Source organism: Habropoda laboriosa, unplaced genomic scaffold (genome assembly GCF_001263275.1).
Source record: "Habropoda laboriosa isolate 0110345459 unplaced genomic scaffold, ASM126327v1 scaffold223, whole genome shotgun sequence".
Taxonomy (NCBI): domain Eukaryota; kingdom Metazoa; phylum Arthropoda; class Insecta; order Hymenoptera; family Apidae; genus Habropoda; species Habropoda laboriosa.
In genome coordinates, this window is record NW_017100362.1 from 425413 (window position 1) to 447745 (window position 22333).

General features: G+C 42.2%; 1 protein-coding gene across 1 annotated transcript in view; it reads left to right on the forward strand.

Annotated features, from left to right (window-relative positions):
• The first annotated feature begins 9508 nt into the window (after positions 1-9508).
• The window catches only part of LOC108574720 (zinc finger protein ush-like), an 88731-nt gene continuing 75906 nt past the window's right edge, over positions 9509-22333 (forward strand). The window contains exon 1 of the mRNA XM_017937350.1: positions 9509-9578. Within this exon, the coding sequence (XP_017792839.1) occupies positions 9509-9578 (70 nt within the window). The remainder of the gene's footprint in view (positions 9579-22333) is intronic.

Sequence of the window (22333 nt, forward strand, 5' to 3'; positions counted from 1 at the left end):
CTGTTTACAACTTTTTCACCTGAGCTTGTAACGAAAATTTAAGATTTATGTCAATTATACACATGCTGAAAATTTCATCGAAATCAGTAGATGGAGAAACAAGCGACAGGCATCAAAAGATGTAGGAATCTTCAGATTTTCTGAAACTCTTTCGAAAGTCTCAATTTTCCTATTAGAAAAACAAACCAAAATGTACCAAAGTTTTAACATCTGAAAATTATCCACGCTTTCACGAATCGACGGCCGTGGCCGCAACAGCGAAGAGACCGCTATCCCTGTCCATCTCCCCGGACAGATGAGAGCATCCACGAGAGATAAAAGGATAGCATAGCAGACGAGAGCAACAACGAGAGAGGGAGGCAAAGAGAGAAGGGACTATCTCTCGCGTCGTCTAGACTCGAGAAGCCGTTCCTGGATTTTCTCCCTTGGGACCCTCGCTATACTCTGGCTAAGGGGGCAGGGGAGAAACAAGAGAGAATCTTACGAGACAGTGAGACCACTGTTGGATCTGTTTCTCCCCTCTTCGTTGCCTGGAGGATCTTAACGAATAAGATAACACGGCGCCAGGGATCTCTCTCTCTCTCTCTCTCTCTCTCCTCCCCCCTCTCTCTTGATTCTCTTTCACTCTGTTTCTCCAAGTTCGAACAGGCCAACGGTCACCGACACCACGTCGATGATCCATCCTGGCCTGTTCGAGACGTCGCCCAGCGCGATTACGCGGAATCTCTTGTCCCCTCGTCGCTTTTTCACGCTTTCGCGCTGAACGATCCTGTTTAGTCCTGCTAATTCAGTTGGACGAGGTTGCACGCCGAAGCTTATCGACTCCAGCTCGATCTTTATGACGTATTAATTGCCATTGATGGAATAAGCCACGAGTTTAATAGGGGGATGGATCTTATGCATTCGCGAAGACGCGCATTTGCATTCGTGGTGGAGAGAGTATATACGGAGAGGATTAATTTTAATCGATGATTCGTTTGCCGAGGTACAGTAGAACCTAGATAGTAGCGCGAAAGCGAGGCTGAAAATGCATGCAATCGTCGATATTCGTGCGGTTAACCCTTTCGCTGCTGTTGGCGCCTGTAGACGCTTTTGAAAATGTGCACGCACTATACTCTTGACGCCTATAGGCGTTTTGAATATTTACTCGCACTGTGCCGTTGCCGCGAATTTAATCCTTAATTTTTGTTCTTTGCATATATTCGAATTCGATTTTTTCGAAAACCAGGGTGTAAACGAACAAATTTTATTCTTTATTTTCGGTTTATTTTTACATACAGAATCACTATCTGCTCGGTTGCACCACGCATCCTGGACTTACCTTGTATCATCGGGCACTAAAAGGCGCAGTATGTTTCTTTTCTCGTGCTACGAAGAATTCAATAAAGCGAATGCAGTATTAACCCTAGAGCGGTCTTCGGGTCTTTTTTGACCCACCGCCTTTTTATATTTTTAGTTATTTTCATGTCTCGTTGGAAATAAAAATTATTACACATAAGGTCTTAGGTCCTTTTTCACCCATTAGTCTTAAGTGTACAGTCAAAACGAAAACCGCTCTAGGGTTAAGAAGTATATGGAATTAACATTATATTATTAGTATTCCGTCGTGAACCCGAAGAGATGCTATATTCGAATACTTCGGTAAATTAACACTTGCGCGACGGGCGATAGCCGGACAAAACGTTTAGCTGAATACGGCATGTAATTTCCAAAGGTCTGTAGCCGAGTTCTGCCGCCAATTTTGAAATCACGTAGGACTACGTTGCCCGTATTCTGCTAAAGACTTTGAAATGACGTAGGACTACGTTTCCCGTCGCGAATGTGTTAATAGCGTCTTTATTACACTAACAAAAGACTAAAAATACAGAGATCGAAATCGAAGCGAAATTGTTTGTATGAAAACCAAGCTTTTTCTTGTCTGGGGATGCTTGCGGGATGATTGATAGGTAAAACAATCCTATTCGTGATTGCTGTTGCGAAGGTCTGAGTGTCAGAGTTTTGATTGGTCATTGAGACAGTGGAGATGGTGTTTTCAGCAAGTTTGGTGTTTTGGAAAGAACTTAATTGTACGTTCGAAAGGATTTTTGAGGATTCGAAAGGAAATAATAGCGACATTTTCCAGATACCTTAAAAGAGAACGTTTTCGAGAATCTACAACAATTCTTATGACAATTCTTTGCTCTCGAGTGGTGATTGAGAAGCGACATCGTTTACCACTCGGTAAAAAATTGATCTTACAGGACAACAGGTCTATAGGCCTCGCATAATTGTCTAAGCAGCGAATTGGTTTGAAAGAAGCAATCTTTAATGAACTGTTACAAGGCCTTGTGTAATATAAAATTACATTAAATATAGACATAAATCTGATTTGCAATTTACCTGTAGCAAAAAGATCTTCGTATGCAACCTAACATTCTCCAAAAAAAAAAACGGTGGAAACTTTTGCATAGACCTAATAACTTGATGCGGGAAAACTTGATTGACAGCTGCGTTTAATTTACGTCTGGATTTATTAGAATCGAAACGGCACGGCGTTAACGAGCGTGTCTTTCCCCGTCGTGTCTCCCGCTTTTCCGCATCGCGGCGGGCATTTATCACTTCGGATTTTCGCTGGATCGACGCTTGTTACGCAACACGCGGGGACTACCGGGGGCCGCGATATTATTGGTGGCCTGGTGTTCGCGAGGATTGCGAAATTGCGGACAATTATCGTTCGCACGATCGCTAATTACCTGCCAATAAATTATCCCTCGGCATGGCAATGCTTGAGTTTCGACCAGATCGAGGGAGAAAGGGGAGGAGGAGGAGAGAACCCGTCCAACTTCTGTACTCGCCTCTCTTTTTCGCTTACCGGCCAGGGAACAGACGCGAGAGAGTTTCTTTTTAATTAGTCCCGCTGCGAATGATTTACGACATCGCGAAACGTTCCGGTCACTTTTGACTACCGGTTAATTGGCTTTTTAAATGTTCCGCTAATATACGTGCCGGTAGATGGAAACTCTGTACCTACTCGAAAATCATCTAATAATTATTTGTTGATTTGTATTGATGAATTTAAGTGTGGAACTTCTTTTTCTGAATTTAGCGTAATTTATCCCTGAAATACTAACACGAATACAGAGCCCCAAGGCAGTTTCTTTCTGTATTTTTAATTTAACCCTTTGCACTCGTAGGAAAGATTGCAAATCGGATCTTGTTTGAAATTTTTTAAAACTAACGTAGAAATAAACTGTGCGATTTTATTTAAATATTCAGTGCATTCTCTGTTTCACTATGGTGAACAAATTCACGGAGGCCCATAGATCTGTTCTCTGTCTTCGTTTATTATTCACCAGGTGACGATTATTTAATGTCGCTTCTCAGTCGCCACTCGATTGCAGAGGGTTAATCGTTAAATTCAATATTCGTTCCTTTTGAACTTAACAATTTTTATAATTTTATTATTGATAAAATTAGGGTGAAAAATACAGAGGTGATCTTAATGTCAGAAAAAATTAGCGTTGCTTCTCCAGAGTTAAATTGTGGTCACGCGTGAATCAGTGGACAATAATATTTTTCATAATTCTGATCGTTGTTTTAATTTGAGTTATAAAATTTTTGCCATTTTGGTGGGTCGAAAGGGTTAATTACTTATATATAGAGGAAATTTAAAGAGAGGCTTCTGGCGTGTCGATTTAAGATTGATTAAATTATATCTGAGTCAACGTATGCTACAGTCGACAATATATTTAATCTGTTTTTAATCAGTCTTTAAAATCTGGTTGGTCGAAAGGGTTAATTATTCACAATATTAATTATGATGAATAAAAACATTTTCCGATCTTTGAACCCTTTGCCTATTCAATGAAATAACGAAAAACATGAAAAAGACTACTTAAAATTATATATCCCTTTCATTCAAATTATACAAATTTACAATATTATAGAATAAACAGAAATTTAGTAAGAAATAAATAAACTGAATTTATAATAGAATTTATAAATCGCACAAATTTAAGTGCATAAAAATCCATGCTCCTCACTGCACGAGCCGTTTATTTAGAAAGTGGGGCAAGTTCATTTTTTGTTTCGACTATAAGACTGTTTACAGATAAAAAGATCGTACTAAACTCTATCTATTGTTATCATTAACTTCGTTTTTTTACAAAAATGAACTTGCCCCACTTTCAAAACAAACAGCTCACATCGTGTACAACAAATTCGAATAAAGTACACAATTTAACAACTTGCTCTAGTAAATCTCCCATTATACCGTATTAAACTTAACTCACGAAGTTCTCCAAAATAATTCATCCGACTCGAACAGAAACCCACCTTAAGCGACGCAATAAAATTCCACCAAAAAGGAAAGAAAAATACAGAAAATTCGTGGAAGGAAGGTTAAAGCAACATACGTTTCCCGTCGCGGTAGAATCTAATCGCGAGTGCCGAAACGAGCCGTCGGCGTCGCACGGTTAACGTCGGAGACAAAGAGTACGGTTATTAGATACAGCCGTACCCTACGTGTCTTACGATCGTCCTTATCGTTATCGCCATTAGTCACGGAACGGCGTGTTACGAGTATCGGGGCCGAGGCGTTATCGTTATCCGTTATCATGGCTGCGCTATCGGCGAAGTTCAAGCCTCGTGACGCCAGTGACAGGAGCCCCAAAGTCTGGCAATGACGCGATATTCCACACGCCTTCTTTCTTCTACCAAGATGCCCGTGCAGCAATTCGCGCGATCGTTCCGGCAAGTATGTTGATACAACCGGTTGATTACAATGGAATCGTTGTTCGATGACGTGATCGTGTGGTTACAGTCCTTATGGTAGGGGATTTCGATCGAGCGTGCTTGATGATACGAAGATTAACCCTTTTGAGGCCTCTGATAAGAAACGCATCTTTCGAAAAGGCTAACGTTTGTTGTACATGTTTACAGATATACTTAATTATGCAATTTCGAAAATTTATTGTTTTGATACAAACGAGCGGAGAACTGAAGATGGAAGTCACTAGTGAAGATGATGTGAAATATAGCAGAATTAGGCCCAAATTCAAACCCTAACTCTAACCTAATTCTGATTTTACGAAGATTAGGTTAGGTTAGAATTTCTTGGAGGAGAGACCAACGCGTTTACTTTATAGCAAAAAGCTTGAAAATATATGTCAAGGTTAAGGTTATAGATACAAAATTTCTTTTTCTAAGAATATTATTTTTATAATACACTACCGGCCGAAAGTTTGGAATCACCTGCCAATTTATATTAATATTGAATCTGCTACTAATTCTTTATTGATTCGAAATTGATACTGTGGAGACCAGTAGCACTTTACCTCGTTTTGATTGATTTGAATGATAAAAAATTCGTTGGAAAATAATTATAAATGCTAACATTTTTGGGGAGTTTTTGTGCAACTTGCAATGCACAATGGAATGGGAGACAGCTGGAACGTGGAAAATGTGATAATTTGCAAAATATATTACTCTATCTATAATAATAGGTTTCGTTTCAAACCTAAGAAGCCATTAGCGAAACCGATACGAAACAGTATTTTCACAGTAACCCCACTGTGACGCAAAGGATTAACAATTAACAGGTGTGAATAGAAATAGCGACAGTTTCTACTGCCACTGAAAAATATAGAGAATTTTGATGCTTACGGCGTGATTTCCGCGAAGCTGCATCAAAACCGTGATCCTTGTAGCGACAAAGTGTGCGGACACAATCGTCGATTCACACTTCGTTCCAAAAGGAAGGAAGGTGGCCGTGTTCCACTCGAACCAGCCTGCTGGCCCGTAGACGCAAAAGGGAAAAGCGGAATGTTTGCCCGAGCATTATCGCGAGACGACAGAACAGACGTGTGAGAGAGAGTGAGCGAGCGGGGCGAGGGAGAGTGAGGAAAACAGGGTGCCAAGGGGACGGAAGCAGAGAGCAAGAGAGAAGCAGCGAGCAAGAGAGAGAGAGGAGAGTGATAACAGGTAGCCATTGCCATGGGTCTCGGTGCCGCTTGGAAACCAGTGATAGCGCTTCCCCGCAGCGGCGAGCATCTCGCTCCTCTGCGGTTTCGTCTTACCCTCTGCTTTTAAACAGTCTGCGCGGAGAAAGGTGCTTTCCGCCTGGTCGACGAAAGTCTCTCGCGTTCGCGTTAAACGCGGATCTGGTCCGCGAAAACCGACGATAGCCCGATATATATATACACATACGTATATAGTAAGCCTGAATGTCCCTCTTGAGCTCTGTGGATTTGTGGACACGTCGACTGTCCCGTTGTACGAAGCTTTCGTCAGGCTTCTGGTGCAGTTCTAGATTATTGTTGGATGAAGTTTTCGGTGAAGATTGAATTTGGAATTTTGGAGGACGTTCTGCGAGTTCTGTTGCTTTCGATGTGAAAAGACGGTAATTCTGGCGTAGGAACTTGGGCTGTTTGGAACTTACAGGACCTAATGTTTTGCCGATGAAGAGGAATCATTTTTGTTTGGAGAGAGACAGGTTTTGCTTTCTATTGTCAAAGAGATATTGGGATTTGGAGATTCACGTTGTAGAAGTTAGGCTTTTGCAGTAAAGACTACAGGTGTGTGCAAAGTGTCCAGTGAACTATCTCGAGGAACGAAGAAGTACCGGATGAAGTAGAGCTGATCATTTTCTATGCACGAATTAATAGAATACGTCCAGTGCAGCTATTTTTTCTAGATAGTACAGGTTACTTCGGAAAGAAAAAGTTGTACGAGTAGAAGGAACAATATTCAACGTTAAAGAGAAAATCGTAGAACTTGGACTTACAGCCTTGTTTCATAGATCACAAGCTTCTACAAGAGGAGATAGTTATTGCAGCGATAAAGTCCTATACAATAACAGGCACAAACACCGCAACATAAATAATTCCTACATTTTATAATACAATACATCATACAAACACTACCAGAAAAGACAAAGAGCCACTTGTAATCTCTTCACAGCCTAAATTCATTGGACACAACGTTCTACAAGAGGAGACACCAAATAAGATCTATCCCGACCTTCCCAAACAAAATGAATCCACACTAATCTCTCCACTTTCTTCAAATTCTCAAAACACAATACACACCCTATCGCAGAGAAACAACTGACCAATAATCCTCGTGATCGAAACCGTCCACGTTCGATCGAAAGGGCATCTCGAACTGCACTCACTTCGAACCATCCCTCTGTATCGTCAAAGCGACGAACGCTATCCGGTTGTCCGCATTCAATTACCCTTATCGTGGTCCAGGTGTCACAGACGTTATCTAACCGACGTGGGGCAGTGACGAAAATTTCGCCCGGCTGGGAACGTGCCTTCTAATTGTCGTGGCTCGTGCGCAATTAGCTGGCGGTTTTCCGGTCGCGACGCTGTGTTCCAGGCACACGCGTTGCGCGTGTGCACGATCGATAAGATGCCGATCGTGGCGGCTTATCGGGCAACGGGTAGATAAGAGTCGGTCCCCGGAGCTGTCGGAGCGAGTGCAGCCCGGCCGCGATACGCGGATTATCCGCGTGGCTCGTTTATTCCCGTACTCTCGCCTACAACGTTACAACGACGACAATCGGCCTACCGGCTCTTCCTCCTGCTCCCTCTCGCTCTCTATATCTATCTATCGAAACGTTCGCGATCGTTGTTGCCCGGATTCAAGTGACACCGCGGCAACGGAGATATTGAGTGGGATTAATTGGCGAAAGGGATCGATCGTTCGGCGATTATTTTCATCTCTCTGCAGATGATGGAAGAGCGAAAGGTGTATCGTTCAGGATTAAGATATTGGCTAGTGATAGAGAAAGTTTGGAGATGGAGAGTGTAGGTGATTCGTTTTAATTTCTGCTCGGTGGAGTGGTTGAAATTGGATTGTTGGTACTTTGAGGTGTGTGAGACACTGAATTGAGGATTTGCGAGGTGTTGCGTTGATGTGATAGCGAGTGGGGTTAATTGTGAAGGTGCAGAGGGTTTGTTTTCGTTTTTGTTTGAAGCGGTTGGAACTGGATTATTGGTTCCTTGGTTAACGTCTGAGGAACTGAATTGAGAATTGTGTAGAGGATTTGTGGGGGTGATATATTGATACTGTATAAAGTGAGGTTAGTTGTGTAAAGACGCAGGGAGTTTGTTTTAATTTTTCTTTCGGTGAAGTGATTGAAATTGGATTTTTAGTACCTTCCTTAAGGTATGAGGTGTTACATTGATGTAATATTGTGTGGGGTTAATTGCGCAGGTTTGACGAAGATAGAAAAATGATCAAAAACAGTGTTTTCGTTGAATTTTTGTGCTCTATCTCGTGAAGGTATAGAAAATTGAACGAATGTAATAGACGATAATGAAAATGATTCATGAATATGGATTACTTGCACCATCTGCATCGCAATTGAGACTGCAGTACCATCTAACAGGGAGAAAGTAGGTTTCAACTCGCTGTTTCAATCTTCGTGAACGATAAAATAACCATAAAGAGAATACAGACTAATTTTATCGTCTGTTTAATCTGACCTTTGAATTCTTTCGGTGAGAAAAAGAAGCAAAAATTGGATCTCCTGTTCTGCACTCATAAGCAACATAAAGAAAACACCAATAAAGGTGCTTCAGAGCCACGCGAAATTCACATTCAACCCACGAAACAAATTCATCCTCGCTCTTCTCAAAATCGAATCAGTCACACACCTTCGCACCGCTTAATCCAACAAACTTCTCTCAACTAGAACAATAAAAAGAAACCATCTTCCCGCGCTCGAATCACCAATACCAGATAACGTGATGTACGAAAGATCAAACATAGCACGACACGGATGATTGAAAAGCTGCAGATCGATTAGATGATCGATCAGGAGACGATCGCGATAACGGGCTGACAGAAGACGCACAAAGTCGTTTTTCTCGTGGTTTGCGTGAAACGGTTTTCTCTCCGCTCGGTGCGCGATCGTTTGAAAAAGGCTGTATCGTCGAAAAGGGTGGTATTCGTGTGACTAAACTGCAGATACCATGAAATCGCGTGTGTTTGAATAAACAAGGGACGAGACAGAGACAGATAGCACAGAGACAGAGAAAGGATCGATGTGTGTCTGTACACGCGATCGATTGGATAAAGAACGGAATCGTAATCACGGGTTGGCGATCTCGATCGTCGATAGTGGCGTTCTCGCGAGCCTCGTGTCGATAACGTGACGCGGTATCTCGTCGGATCTGATCGAGCTGTACGATCGGTGGGCCACCTTGAAAATCGGGAGAGCGTGTCGACGGTTGCGCGAGGTTGAGTCAGCCGAATATCGCGTGCTCGAGCAAGCCGGAAAATTTGAATGGGACACAGTGCGTGACCGTCAGCCGACGAAAACACAATGTTTCGCGCTCTACGTGTGCTATTCGTGCGTGGAATTGGACAGTGTTGCTCGTTCTTCGTTCTTCGTCCCTGGAAGTGAACGATTTGTCCTGAACTTTGTTCTTTTTTTTTTTTTTTTCGTTTTTTTCTTCTGGAGGATGAAAGAAGTGTACGGTGAGTGAGTGTTGAATAAGTTCCTCTACCGCTCGCGATGAGTATATTGCTGTGGAGGCAACGCAGGGCCAGCCAGCTGAGAGCGGAAGCTACCCTAAGTTTGACAAGTAAGTGATCTCTACCGTGGAAATGATTTTGGAATTTTTTGGACATTTCAGGCGGATTTTTTGGTGAAAATTGGAATATACAGGTTAAAGGTGTTGGGTTTGTTTACGTTTCGAAGGGTTTGATTTAGGAAATTGGGGAGGTCTGACGGTGGATATCTTTGACACACGGTGTATAGGAAATTTGTGTGTTTAGAAAGTATGTGAGGTGGTTTGAAAATTTCAGGTGGATTTGTCGGCGAAGATTGAAATGTAAACGTAGTGCATTTTAGGTTGGTTTCTGTTTTACAGGGTTTGATTTATGAAATTGGGGCGATTTGGTGGTGAACGTTTTCGAGACACTGTATATAGGAAATATGTAAGTTCATAAAGCAGAGTTACGTCACATACGTTGTCGGTTGACTATCACTCTATCTTCCTAGCGACGTTATCTCGTGTACACTTCGAAATTTCCCACTCAGTTATGTTAGTAATACGTCGCTGTCGGTCATGGTACTTTGGATACTACGAAGTATCGGTCTGGAATAAAGGTGAAGTTGCTTAACAATAATTTCATTCATAACATTGTTGCAATATATTTGAACCGATAACTCGTACCAAAGTAAATAAAATAAAATATAGATAAATAAAGTAAAATTACTAAATTACCAAACCTCTAACATCTACGAAAAATCGTCGATTTTTTTCCCAAAGTAAAGTAAAATTTCAGATCCTAAAAATCCACGAAAAGTGATGAATTTCTTTCTAAAAATAAAGTAAAATTCTAGATCACAGGGCATCTACGAAAAATCGCTAATTTCTTTCCCAGAATAAAATCAAATTCTAGATCTCAAGTATCCAAGAAAAAATTAACAATTTCTTTTCCCGAAATAAACTGCAATTCTAGATCTAAAAAATCCACGAAAAATCGTCAATTTCTTTCCCAGAATAAAATTAAAAAAACGAAGAAACAGAAAGGAACCGTGGATCGAGTTCTTGGTACCGTAGTGTGGATCGATCGCCGGGCGATTTCTCGTCCGGCCGATTCCGGCGGGGGTGATCGAAAGCAGGCGGACAGAGAGAGAAAAAGGAAGGGGTTTCGTCGAACGTTGCCGGTCGCGGCCTCGGAGCGTTAATGGGAGGAGTTCATTAAGATCGCGCGATTACCAGCTTATCGCGGCTAAGCGAGGCTCGTTACTTTGCCGTGACGTCACTTCCTCCCTGTGTCGCCGGCATCGTCGTCCGTTGCCTCTCTTTCCGCCCGTGCTTCCAGCTTTCTGCCCGCCTCTTTTGTTCCCCGAATTCGAGCTTACACGCCTGTTTCCTCTCCAGTTTTACTCCACGATCGTCACGATCCTCTCTTTAATTCTATTAACATGGGAAATAATTAGTATACGAATAAAAGTAGCATTTAGTGAATTATTCGCTTAGCGGATTACTTTTGCGACAATTGACGGATCACGAAAGATGATTTATTTGCGATGACACGTTCGATTATCATTGTACCGGTGGAAAATTCGAATAAGAAATATACAGGGTGACGTATATAATAGCAAACTAATTTCAACTTTATGGCTTAATTTTTTTGTTTTTTTTATAAATGTCAAGGAAACTTGAAAGTCACTGCTTTTTTCTTCAAATGGAAGCGCATAGTTTTGAGTATGCATATATTTAAGTGCATAATCGATCTCCTTACCTTGAAAATATTCCAAATTGTTCGTCTCTTTAATTCTCTTTCTAGTCTAAAAAATTGACATTCACGTATAAAGTTTAAGATCAGGATAGAGTAAAAGGTACAACTCTTTTCAGCATGCTCGTAATTTCTCTAAACACCATAAACACATGGAAAATTACTTGATATTTGCTCCGTTTTCATAAATTATTTGAAATTCTACGAACTCACTCGAACTACCTTTGAGATAAGCAAAACATCCTCATTTGTCGCGCTTTATTTACCTCACCCGGTATATTAAGTCGTCCTATAAATTCGTGCCGAATTTCATCCCGAAATTTAAATCAACATTTCAACCATACTTCTAAATTAAACAGAAAAAAAAGTAATCGCCTTCTCGTTCCACGTCTTCCCACTTTTTTGATACGTCCATTATGCTATCGCTATAAAACTTCGGTTTTTCATTAAAATATTTTTCGTTTCCGGCACGAACTTGCACGGTGACATAATGATTACCGTTGAACACGTGAAATTTATCATTAAACTCTTCTTTTGTTCGATTATTTTTAGAGGTACATGTGTAATTATTGTCCGAGCGGTAGCTAGTAACTCTTGTTTAAACGAAAGTGAAAAGTGGATTGAATAAATTATTTATTCGTTGCATTACTCTTCCAAGTTTATTATACGTATACACACGCGAAGGAATCACTTATTTACAGAGACATCGAGTGATTGGAATTGATTGATACACTCGATCCTCGATTAAAACCAGTATTTGACGGATTTAATCGTCCGCTGTTGCAACATTGTCCAGGCTTTGTTAATTACGCTGTATTAAAACCTTCAGTCGAGATGAATTAGCGGTGATTACGGTTTCGGTGATTAAGTTGGAAACTGGTTGCCAAGAATCTCCCGACGGTTTCTCGTTTAATCTCGTACAGAAAAGGTGGGTGGAAGGGAAGGGAGGGTAGGCTTTTTAAAATTCTGAACGAATATAACACTTATGAAAGATTGTTGCCCTCTCTCCCCTAACGTTTATGTTAATTAACAAGTAAAAGAGGAAAACTTCCTCCCCACTCTCGACGCAGTTTGTTTGAATATTCAGGGAAGCTTTTCTAGAGAAACACTTCGCGAGATAGCTGAGAAAAGTTAGGAAAGTTTGAAATTCTTAATCTTAGACGATAGTGTAAAAATATTACAATCTGAGCTTCTGTCTTTCTTTCGCTTTTATTTCCTTTCTTCTTCCCGCCGTCTCGTAGAATTTTCTCGTACGATCGAAGATAAAAATTGGAACAACAGAGAGATCATTGTTCGAGTGGTCTCGAAGTAGATACATACAGGAGAATAGCAGATTGTAATCTTTCGTAGTTTCAGCGATCATTGGCTTTGCTTATCGTCTCATGATCTCGAAATAACGATCTTATTGTCGAGTTTACGATAAGCCTGATAAATTGTCTAGACGATGATTAGTGGTAAGTGCGGGCTAGATCCGATCGATCTGGTCATTGATCGATATCATAACCTCACCGCCACCATTATCTTCACCTGGACTTTGCACTAGTCCCCTGTGTTTGTTGATCTCGCTCTATCTGTGGAAACTCTGGCTTTTGTAGTCGAGAAGTACGTTGGACAGTTATCGTGAACGATATCGCTCGCGATTACCCGAGACGTTTAATCTTTAGCTTCTTGCAAGATAAACTATGCGCGAGACATTTTCGGTGGATGAGGTAGGTCGCGATTAAATCTTGGGTAATTGGCGGGAGAACAATTGGAATTTCTAGTGAAAGCTGGGAGACATGTAGTCGAATTGCGAAGCAGTTTTTTCAATGAAAACATTTTAATTAATCGTTGCTATTGATAGATAGGTTTCAGGAAATATTTGAATATTTTTGAATTCCATTGTTAAGTATTTCATTTTGGGCGAATGAGATAGTGGAATTGTGGAGCAATTTGTTAACACAAAAAGTTTGAATAAATTGCTGCTATTGGCAGATACACAGGTTGCGCATTCTTAAGTTAATTCAAGAAATACTTCAGTACACTTTAATTCTGAGAAAATGATACTTCGATACGATCGTAGAAGCGCTCCTCGAGATGAACGCGCAGCTACGACAATTACCCAGTTCCATCCACTTGACCACAGCAAATCGAATCAAAGTCAGATGGCTCGAGCAATACCAGGAGACATTAATCAAAAGATTCCCATCTTATCAAAGCCACTCGAGATTCTGTAAACCTCTTTGCACCGATGCACTGAACTTCTTTCTCTTATGTATTCCACGACAAACGTACCTTAATCTTCCAAACCTTATTCGTTACTTTCGTAACAGGTGAAAAAAATTCGACGAATTTCATTAGAAACTCCGATTTGCCTAAAATTTTCGTTATTCAACCGAAATCGCAGTGAACACCATAGAAACCGAAATCAGGCAATTTCCAAGCCGTTCTTCGTACAGATTTTCTCCGAGTCGAAGGTGGATCGTCTGAGTACGCGAAACGTAGCGTTGGTCGATCTTCGAGCGGGGCAGACGCGAGTGGAGGCGATCGGTGCCGCGATTTCGAGGACAAGGGAAGGCCGAGGAGGAAGGAGGAAGGCCAGCAAGCCTCATAAGACAGAGAACGAAGGAGAAGGATAGAGGGAGGAGGTGGTGTGGAGGGTTCCACGAAAGGCAAGAACGAAATAAACGATAAGAGGGACGCCGGGTTAACCAACAAGCAAATTAACACGTGGGAGGGTCCGATCGGCAAATGAGATAATTGTGCAACGAGGGGCCCCTCAGGCCTCCATTTCTCTCTCTTTCTATCTCTCCCTCTCTGTTTATCCTATTTAGTCCTCGAGTATCGTTTCAATGGCGATTCATCCGCTCTCTTCGTTCATCTGCTCGCTCATGAGCTTCACGAGCCACGAGGCGATCGGTAGAGGCGTGTTACCGATGGATGGACCCATCGATGGATCGATCTATCGATCCATGCTGGTACGCTTGCCCTGCCAGCCCTCTCTTCCTCTCTCAGCTGCCTCTTTACCCTATTCTCTCTCTCTCTCTCGTTCTCTCTCGTCCTTCGTACACCTCGTCCTCGCCATCGAGATTATAGGTGAGCACCGACAGCCACGGGCTTCTTCCAATACTTTGTAAGTTTATTTGCGATCCGGCTGTTTGTATCTTTATTTATGAAATCCTGGCAGAGGGCCTTCGTTCCTTCCTTCCTTCCTTCTTCGCGAAGTAAAAGAAAAAGAGGAAGGTTGCGCTGTCTCGTTCTACAGTTTATGCTTGGCACGGAATTAATTATGCTACAGGAGGAGAAGAGAGAGAGAGAGGGGTGAAGGGTGCAACGAAGCTCGTACCGGAAGGATAATGAGCGATCAATCGCGGATCGAGGATACTCGTGTGCGTGAACTTTGTTGCTTGAACAACGTCGATCGAACTGATCTCGTTTTATGTCGTTTCTTTTCGAGTGTTATTGGAGCGTGTTCCTGTCTCGCCGTTTCCCTGTCATTCGGGGCGTGTTCCTTCGGATACTTCGAATATTTATTTTCTCTTGGTGGATTCGTAATGGAGAAACCGGGAAGATTGTACTTGGCCTTCTCTTTCGAACGTTCGGTTATCAGATTTCACGTTGTATTGGAGAGATTAAAATTTGTGGAGCTCTCGATAGACGGAAACGACGTTAATTTGATTATTTTCGTACTTCTTGAGAAATCCAACGAGTTACTCAGTTTCTTAAAAAAAAAAATTGTTTCGCGAAAAACCAGTAGCCAACCTCGATACGTTAATTATTAGATTCGTCGTCTTCTTGAAGATATTAAAGTTCGCACAGTTCCTAGAAACAACATAAAATTTCCAAGAATTCAAGTTTCCATTATACCGCACTTCTTGAAAATTCCAAGTCATCTAATTTCTTTCGGAAACCTAGTAGCCAAACTCAACATCATTTTTCAACCGTTCAGTTATCTTAAAGAAATTAAAATTCGCACAATTCTTAACAACTAGAAACCAGGAATTCAAATTTTAATTCAACGGACTCCAAAATTCCAACCAGTTATCCTATTTCTTAAAAAAATTTCTTTCGCAAATCCAGCGGCTGACTTCAACCCTTCAACATTTTTCAATCCTTCAGTTATCAGATTCATCGCGATCCTAAAGAAATAAAAATTTATACAATTTTCAGCAAACAGAAACAACGGTAATTTCCAAGGATTCAGAGGTGAATTGCAGCTCTTCAATTATCAATGTTCATCGTCATCCCGAAGAAATTAAACTTCACATCATTCCCAACAATCAGGAAGAACGTAAAATTCCCAATAATTCCATTTTTAATTATTTTGAACATCTTGAAAGTCCCAACGAATCGTTCAATTTCTTAACAAAATTTCTCTCCCGAAAAAACTTCATTTTCCAACCGTTTAATCATCACGTTCATAATCATCCCGGGGAAACTAAAATTCGCACAATTCCCAACAACCAGAACCAGCATAAAATTCCCACGACTTCCAATTTCAATTATTCCGAACTACTTGAAAACCCCGACGAATCGCTCTGTTTCTTCAAAAAAATTCATTCACGAAAACCTAGCAGGTAATCTCAGCTCCTCGGGCTTCTCTTCGAAGGCAGCGGCAATTAAAGCTACAGGACGAAAACGAGCCCCTTTCCGCGGTGCACACGGCGGTCACGAGGGTGGCGGAGGAGTGAAGGGGAGGCATGGAGTTCCGATAAACCGGGCTGATAACACGGCTCCAAACATTTGCCCGCGATAAGATCCCGTATCTCCTGAGAAAGCCCGGTTTTTATGCTCGTGCACGTTCTCCGTGTCCGTTTCTCCGCGAAAGCAGCCACCACCGCCGCTCTGAAACGATAGCTGTAAGACGAAAGGAGACAACGATACTGTGAACATCGCGACATAGACAAGGATAGAGGAGAGACAGGACGAGAAGAAGAAGAAGAAGCAGCGCGTCTGGCATGGGCCCACGGTGTTGTTGTAGTACCGGCTTCAGATAGAGATAGCTATTTTTAATGGAAGTTCCTTCGAGTGCTCGAGCGTCGATAGCCGACCGCCTATCTACCGGCTGATATTTTTAATATCGGAAACGGGCAGATGGGGTGACGGCGGAGGAGAGAGGGTCGGTTAGCTAGATAAGTCTCTCTCTCTGGGCAGAGTCGCCGATAGCGTGGATCCATGGCTTATATGTGTGTGTAGGTCTGTCTCTTTTCCATCCATTTTTTCTACCTCTGTCTCTGTCCTCCTTTATCTCGCTATGGACAGCCGCGTTCCAATGGTTGTGCCGTTTCTTTCTGGCTTTGGTTAGCAGAGCTCCCCTTTGTTTTCTCTCGCCATCGTGATCAATCTCGAAGAACCTCTGGATCACGGATTGATCGCTGTGACGGGGACAGCTGGAGGCGTGCCGTGAAGATTTCGTGAAAACGAAGCGCTTTGGGGTGGGAATTTTGGGGTGATTCTGGGGAAACTTGCGGACTGAACAGTGGATTTGTATCGTGTGTTGTGTAGTGGGATATTGTTCTGCTTTGTTTGTATCGAAGAATTGGTCTACTACGTATTATATCATTATTGGTTTTTAACCCTCGTACGACGAATGCAGGGTCATTTTGACTCAACAGCGATGAAGTCAGGCGGCTCAGATTACGTTTGGCACAGGAAATACACAAGATAATAAACAAGAAAAATATGAAATATGTATAGCTGAAAGTATACACGTTTATACACAATTCCTTCTTGAAACCAGTGTACAATAGAAATTTTTGCTATTGGGTCCTCCCGCGTCCGTTTAAAACCATTCGCCTTCCGAGGGTTAATTATTCACCGAGACTGTGAACTGTACAGAAACATGTAGTATCTGTGAATTAATTAAACATTTCGTTAACTGAAGTGTCATTCTGTGTCTTAAAATGAACCAAAGACTCAATCTGCAGGCTCGTTTCCACGAACTCACTTAACCCGAAGGGTTAATCAGAAGTCTAGATAGTTGAAAGAAAGTCCGATGATCGAAGTTCGATCTAACAGTTGTTGAACTTGAACTTAGAGGAAGTAGTTCGATCCTGTCCATGGAAAAAATGGTATTGAACGGTTGTGTCGTTGCCAGTGCCAGAATCTCCTGAACCATTATCGTGGATCTAGAGCCAACAACAATTAGCCGGGGGTCAGAGTTCGGTGCTCGGTGCTGGCCTGCCACGATGGGCGGGTTTGCATCGCATCGAGGGCGATCCGAGTAAACAAATCATAAAAGGCCGACGTTGGAAGGCCTCCCTTTGGACGATCTCCTTCTCTCTTCGTGAACCTGGCCCGTCGATCTGATCTCTGACGTTCTGCGTGCGTGATCCGGCCTTAATAAGAAACGACGTACGAGAATTTCTCAGGGGAAATTATCGAGCGTATCGCCTTAAAGGCAACTTTGGTGACCTAGGCTTCATTTTTCTACGCGAATTCCACTCTTCCCTTTCGATAGTATTTCGAATTTCTGGAGAGTATTTCACTGTAACGTCCTTGGTACTCATCTTCTCTCTCTTTCGATTTTTATTATTCCCGACGAAGCAAACGAGATTCCTTTAAAATTCTTCGTCATCCTCTTCATTTTAATCAACTTCCTCTTCGCCACTTTCTAACTCCTCTGAAGGTACCCACGGAAAATGGTGCACTTCGAACCATTACAATTTTTCCACCCACCATCCTCCACAAATTCTTCTCCGAAAGAATCCTTCTCTTCTGCTTCATCTTCTTCGAACGCACACACCGTCTATCCTCCGTTGCAATAATTCCGTCTCCTTTCGATCTTCCACTTCTCTCTCGCACTGCAGTCCCTTCTTCTCTGGTCCAGCTCTTACCTTTCGCAGGATGAGAACCCGAGATGCCCTCCTACAGATACAAATGGGTACCTATGCCAACGGCGCAACCTGTTATTATACATTCCCCTATACAAACAACGTGTTAATCGGGCCCGCGCCCTTCTCTTCCCTGCATCGCGAGAGCACAGGCTATCGGGCTACGCGCCGTGGAAACCGATTTATCGATCGTTCCGCGTGCACTTCTTCTCCTTCGCCAGGTCTGGGTATCGCGACGGTAAATTGGAATACACAGGTTACCTCCACCAACACCGAGATTTCGACCGTTTCTGAACAACGATTCCGACTGTTTTCTCTTCGCGTGCACGCGTTACCGATGCATCGTTTCGTCTCCTCTTCTCTTCGAGAGAAAGAAATGATGTTTAAGTATGTACAAGGAGTTTTTGGAGAATTTTTACTGCAAACATTTGGGGAATTTGTTGTTCGATTTATTTGTGCGGAGAGTTGTGGTTGTAGTTTCTGTCTGCTAATTTTTTTTCAATCGTTTGAAGATATTGTTAGAGTTGATGCGAAGAAGATTAGGTATTTTCTTACGACAGTCTGTATTAACGGTGCAAAAATATTACGTAAACAAAATTACTGAGAGAATAATTGTACGGTGATTTTTATTTTTCATGAAATTCTGAAAGTACGTTTTTAACCCTTTGAGCACTATGACCGTGTAATTATGTCATGCTAAGCGAGATGTTCGCTAAAATAAGGAAATATAAAACTGTTCCACCTTCTCATCACATAATTTAGTCTCATTTGTAATGAAAACAAGCAGAAAATCTATGTTGCATATATTTCTGCGTTACCTGTGAAAATATTGTAACCCTTCCACAATCTAATAGAATTACGAATTACACTAAAAAAAGTTTATACTTCACGCGTATCTTTTTAACAATTAGACACGTAACTCTATATCACAATCGTGACAATAATATTTGAAATTTCAACAATAATCGAAGCAGAATTTAAAGCCTCCGAGCATCGGACTCAGATAATACATTCGATAGCCGGGAACGGCTAGAAACCGAGTAATTCAATTTCAGAAGATTCTAGTCCAGCCCATAAAGCATGAAACTTCACAACGACGACGACAATATACAAGGGAGGATGTTCCTCTCGTGGCTAACGACGTGTCGTAACGTCCGAGGCTCTCGCCTCCAGCGAGGCTTCGCTTCGTCGCTTACGACGAAGGCTTTTCATAATGCACCGTGGACTCACGGCGTGCACCGGGACCACTTATCGAAAGATCGACCGTGGATCGATGATCCTCGAACGGTTCACAGTGGATTTTCAGGGCGTTTCGTGGTTCGTTCTAGAGGGTAGCGGTGTGCACATAGCCGATGTCGAAGATCGGACAGCGATCAAGGTGTACCAGAGGAGAGGGGAGCAAGCGAGAGAGAGAAGCCTGGGGCGGCATCGAGATCGAGACGATGTGCACCAGGTGCATCGAGACCGGACCACGAAGCCCTGTGTACCGACGATGCAGTGCAGATATCGGATGCTGCATCCATGCTCCTTCCTCTCTCCCTCTCTCTCTCTTTGGATTGTGTACTTGGTTCGCTTGATCGTTGCACTGTTTCATCACCACTGGATTTCTTCGTTTTTTCAATTGCTTTTTAATTGTGCTCGCGATGAGGGCGGTTTTAAGGGGAAAGCGAGAAATTGGATTTGGAAGTGTTTTGTGCGGGCGTGCTTACTTGAATTCTCTTGATCCTTCCACTGTTTCGCCACGACTGAATTTTTTCGGTTTTACAATTGATTTTTAAATGGTTTTTGGGGGCTTTTGACAGATTTATAAGGCATTTTGTGTGGTGTTTATGGTTCACTTTAGTTTTGCGCTATTTCGTCACTGGTAAAATTACATAATAAATAAACAAAAATAAACCTCTATTTCGAGATACGTCACATCACTATTAGTAGTGATAGTAAAAGAAGTAGTAGCTTTTTACAATTTAAGTGCGTTATTTCATATCCTAAATTATGTACTAGTATTGTTTTTTTTTTGTTTTTATTTACGATTGAAACTCAGGTCCAAATTGCAGCGCTCCTTAAGCTGACAGCTGCAAAATGTACGCAGTCTAAGTAGCCGAACGGTTAATTATCATAATTTAATAATAAAATTCTAAAAACAACGATTAAATGTCTTTCAAAAATTGGATAAATTATAATCTCTCAAGAATATACTTTCATAAGCTATCATAACCACTCTCGTATGAATCAATTAAACCATTCTCCACGATCAATCATCCAACCTAATCTCCACGCTCAATTCCCCAAACGTTCAACCCAATCATCGATCAAAACCACCCCAAGAAAATCCACGAAATAAAGCCTTTTTATACCAACCCCCCGATACCTCAATCTACCCCATTTAACGCTCTTACCAACTCGATAACAAGCCCTATTCCCAGAAATACCAAGAAGATACTGTGTACAATCAGAAAATCCTCGGTTGCCAAACAATATACGTTTCATATACTGTGCCATTGATCAAAATTTTGGTCGGAATTCATGAATCGTAAGAAAGTTAACAACTTTCTAAATAAATCCACTGTGAATACTTTTTTGCATTCTATACTAACTGGTCCAACATTCTTTCTCACGAGTTCTCACATAACACACCGCCAATTGATTAGGCAGATGTATCATCTTTCGTCGTATCATTCACAACATATGATATCTCATTCTCACATGCTATTCTAAGAAATTTTGATCCACAATTTTCTTACTTCTCAGACTGAAACTTCCACTCCAGTGTTTTGAATCAATTCAGGCGATGAAACACAATTCATTTAACCCTCGGACAGCGGACGGCGTGATACTTGCACGCACAGCGTATGCCGGGTCAAATATGACCCAGTACAGAAATCTCTTTTGTACGCAAGCGAAATCACATCTTTTTATTTTACTAGGCATTATATTGTTTAAAATTAAAAATAAGAAGAGGAGAGTCATGTCTCTGTTCCGAACGCCGATTGAAAGAAGGGACGTCTAAAAGTTGGGTCAGTGATGACCCGGCATCCGCAATCCGGAGGTCAGTGTCCCCAGACTCCCTGTCCAACTTGAAAGTGTCAAAGCCTCAATTTTCTTTTACACAAATTAAAAGGCAACATCTATAAAATATAGTCCGACTAATTCGTCAAAGGCTCCAACTTCAAACGCGTTTCTCAAGTCGTCGTTCGCGATAACTCAAAATCTAACGTGCCATCAATTTTTCTCTTCACTCACTCGACGCATCGAGTATTTGTTTCTTTCTGTTTTTTTTTCCCCCGTATTCCTCGATATCCCGGCAGCTTTCCAACAAAATTGTAAATCGACAAGTGATCCGAACCTTTTCCGTCCTAGCCATTACACATATACAAATTCCCGGCCTATACTATTTTCCTTGCCGCTATGGCTGACTGTTCTCCTCCACCCTTCCGCCACCCCCCGTTGAATTCCACGGAATTCCGCGGCTGTGGTGACTGGCGGTGGCGACCGCGTGCGCTTCGCGATAAGCTCTCTCTCCTCCACCCTCCCCCCTGGCTGCACGAACCTAAAACCGACTGGTTTGGTCTACCGTCATCCTCGAGGAAAGTTTTCGGGGGTGCACAGCCAGGCAAGCCAGGGGCCTCGAATGGAAACCCCCGCGAGTCGATCGATCTCTCGCGCATCGCGGATTCGTTATCTTCATCCAGAGTGGTGCACGATGCCCTGCCCCCCCTCGTCCCACCCTCTTTCGCGATATATCTGATTGGACGTAGAGTTTCTCCTTTCCAGTGGTGTGGCGTTAGGCAGGCCAGTGAGGACTGGGTAATTTTAAAACGATCCGAAACCGGAGGATTTCACTGCGCCAGTTTATTTATGGTCGCGCGAGGGTGCCTAGAGATGGCTGTCTTATCGGGCACGGCCGATAATTGCCCGGTTTTTGCACAGGGATACCAGTCAGGAAGAGGTCGATGGCTTTTCGTGCTCGGTTTCAACGGTGTTTCGCGAGAACGCGGCAGGTTCGGTGTAGGAGTTTTATTCGCGTTCGATGATCGTTCGTACGGGTTTTTGCCCCGATTGGCAATGGTCAGGCGATGATTTTACTGTGCTCGGTCGTTCGAGTTAGTTTTCGAAACGAGTTTTAAGATAGAGTTCGCTTTCGAATGGCGTGTTTGATACGCGATGCTTTTGGTATAGCGAGGTACATGGTGATAATACACAGGATGTTCCATGTGACTGGGCTAGCTGTGGCTTTAAAACGGTGGAAAGTGGAAGAAATTTCGTTGGGAAAAATTGAA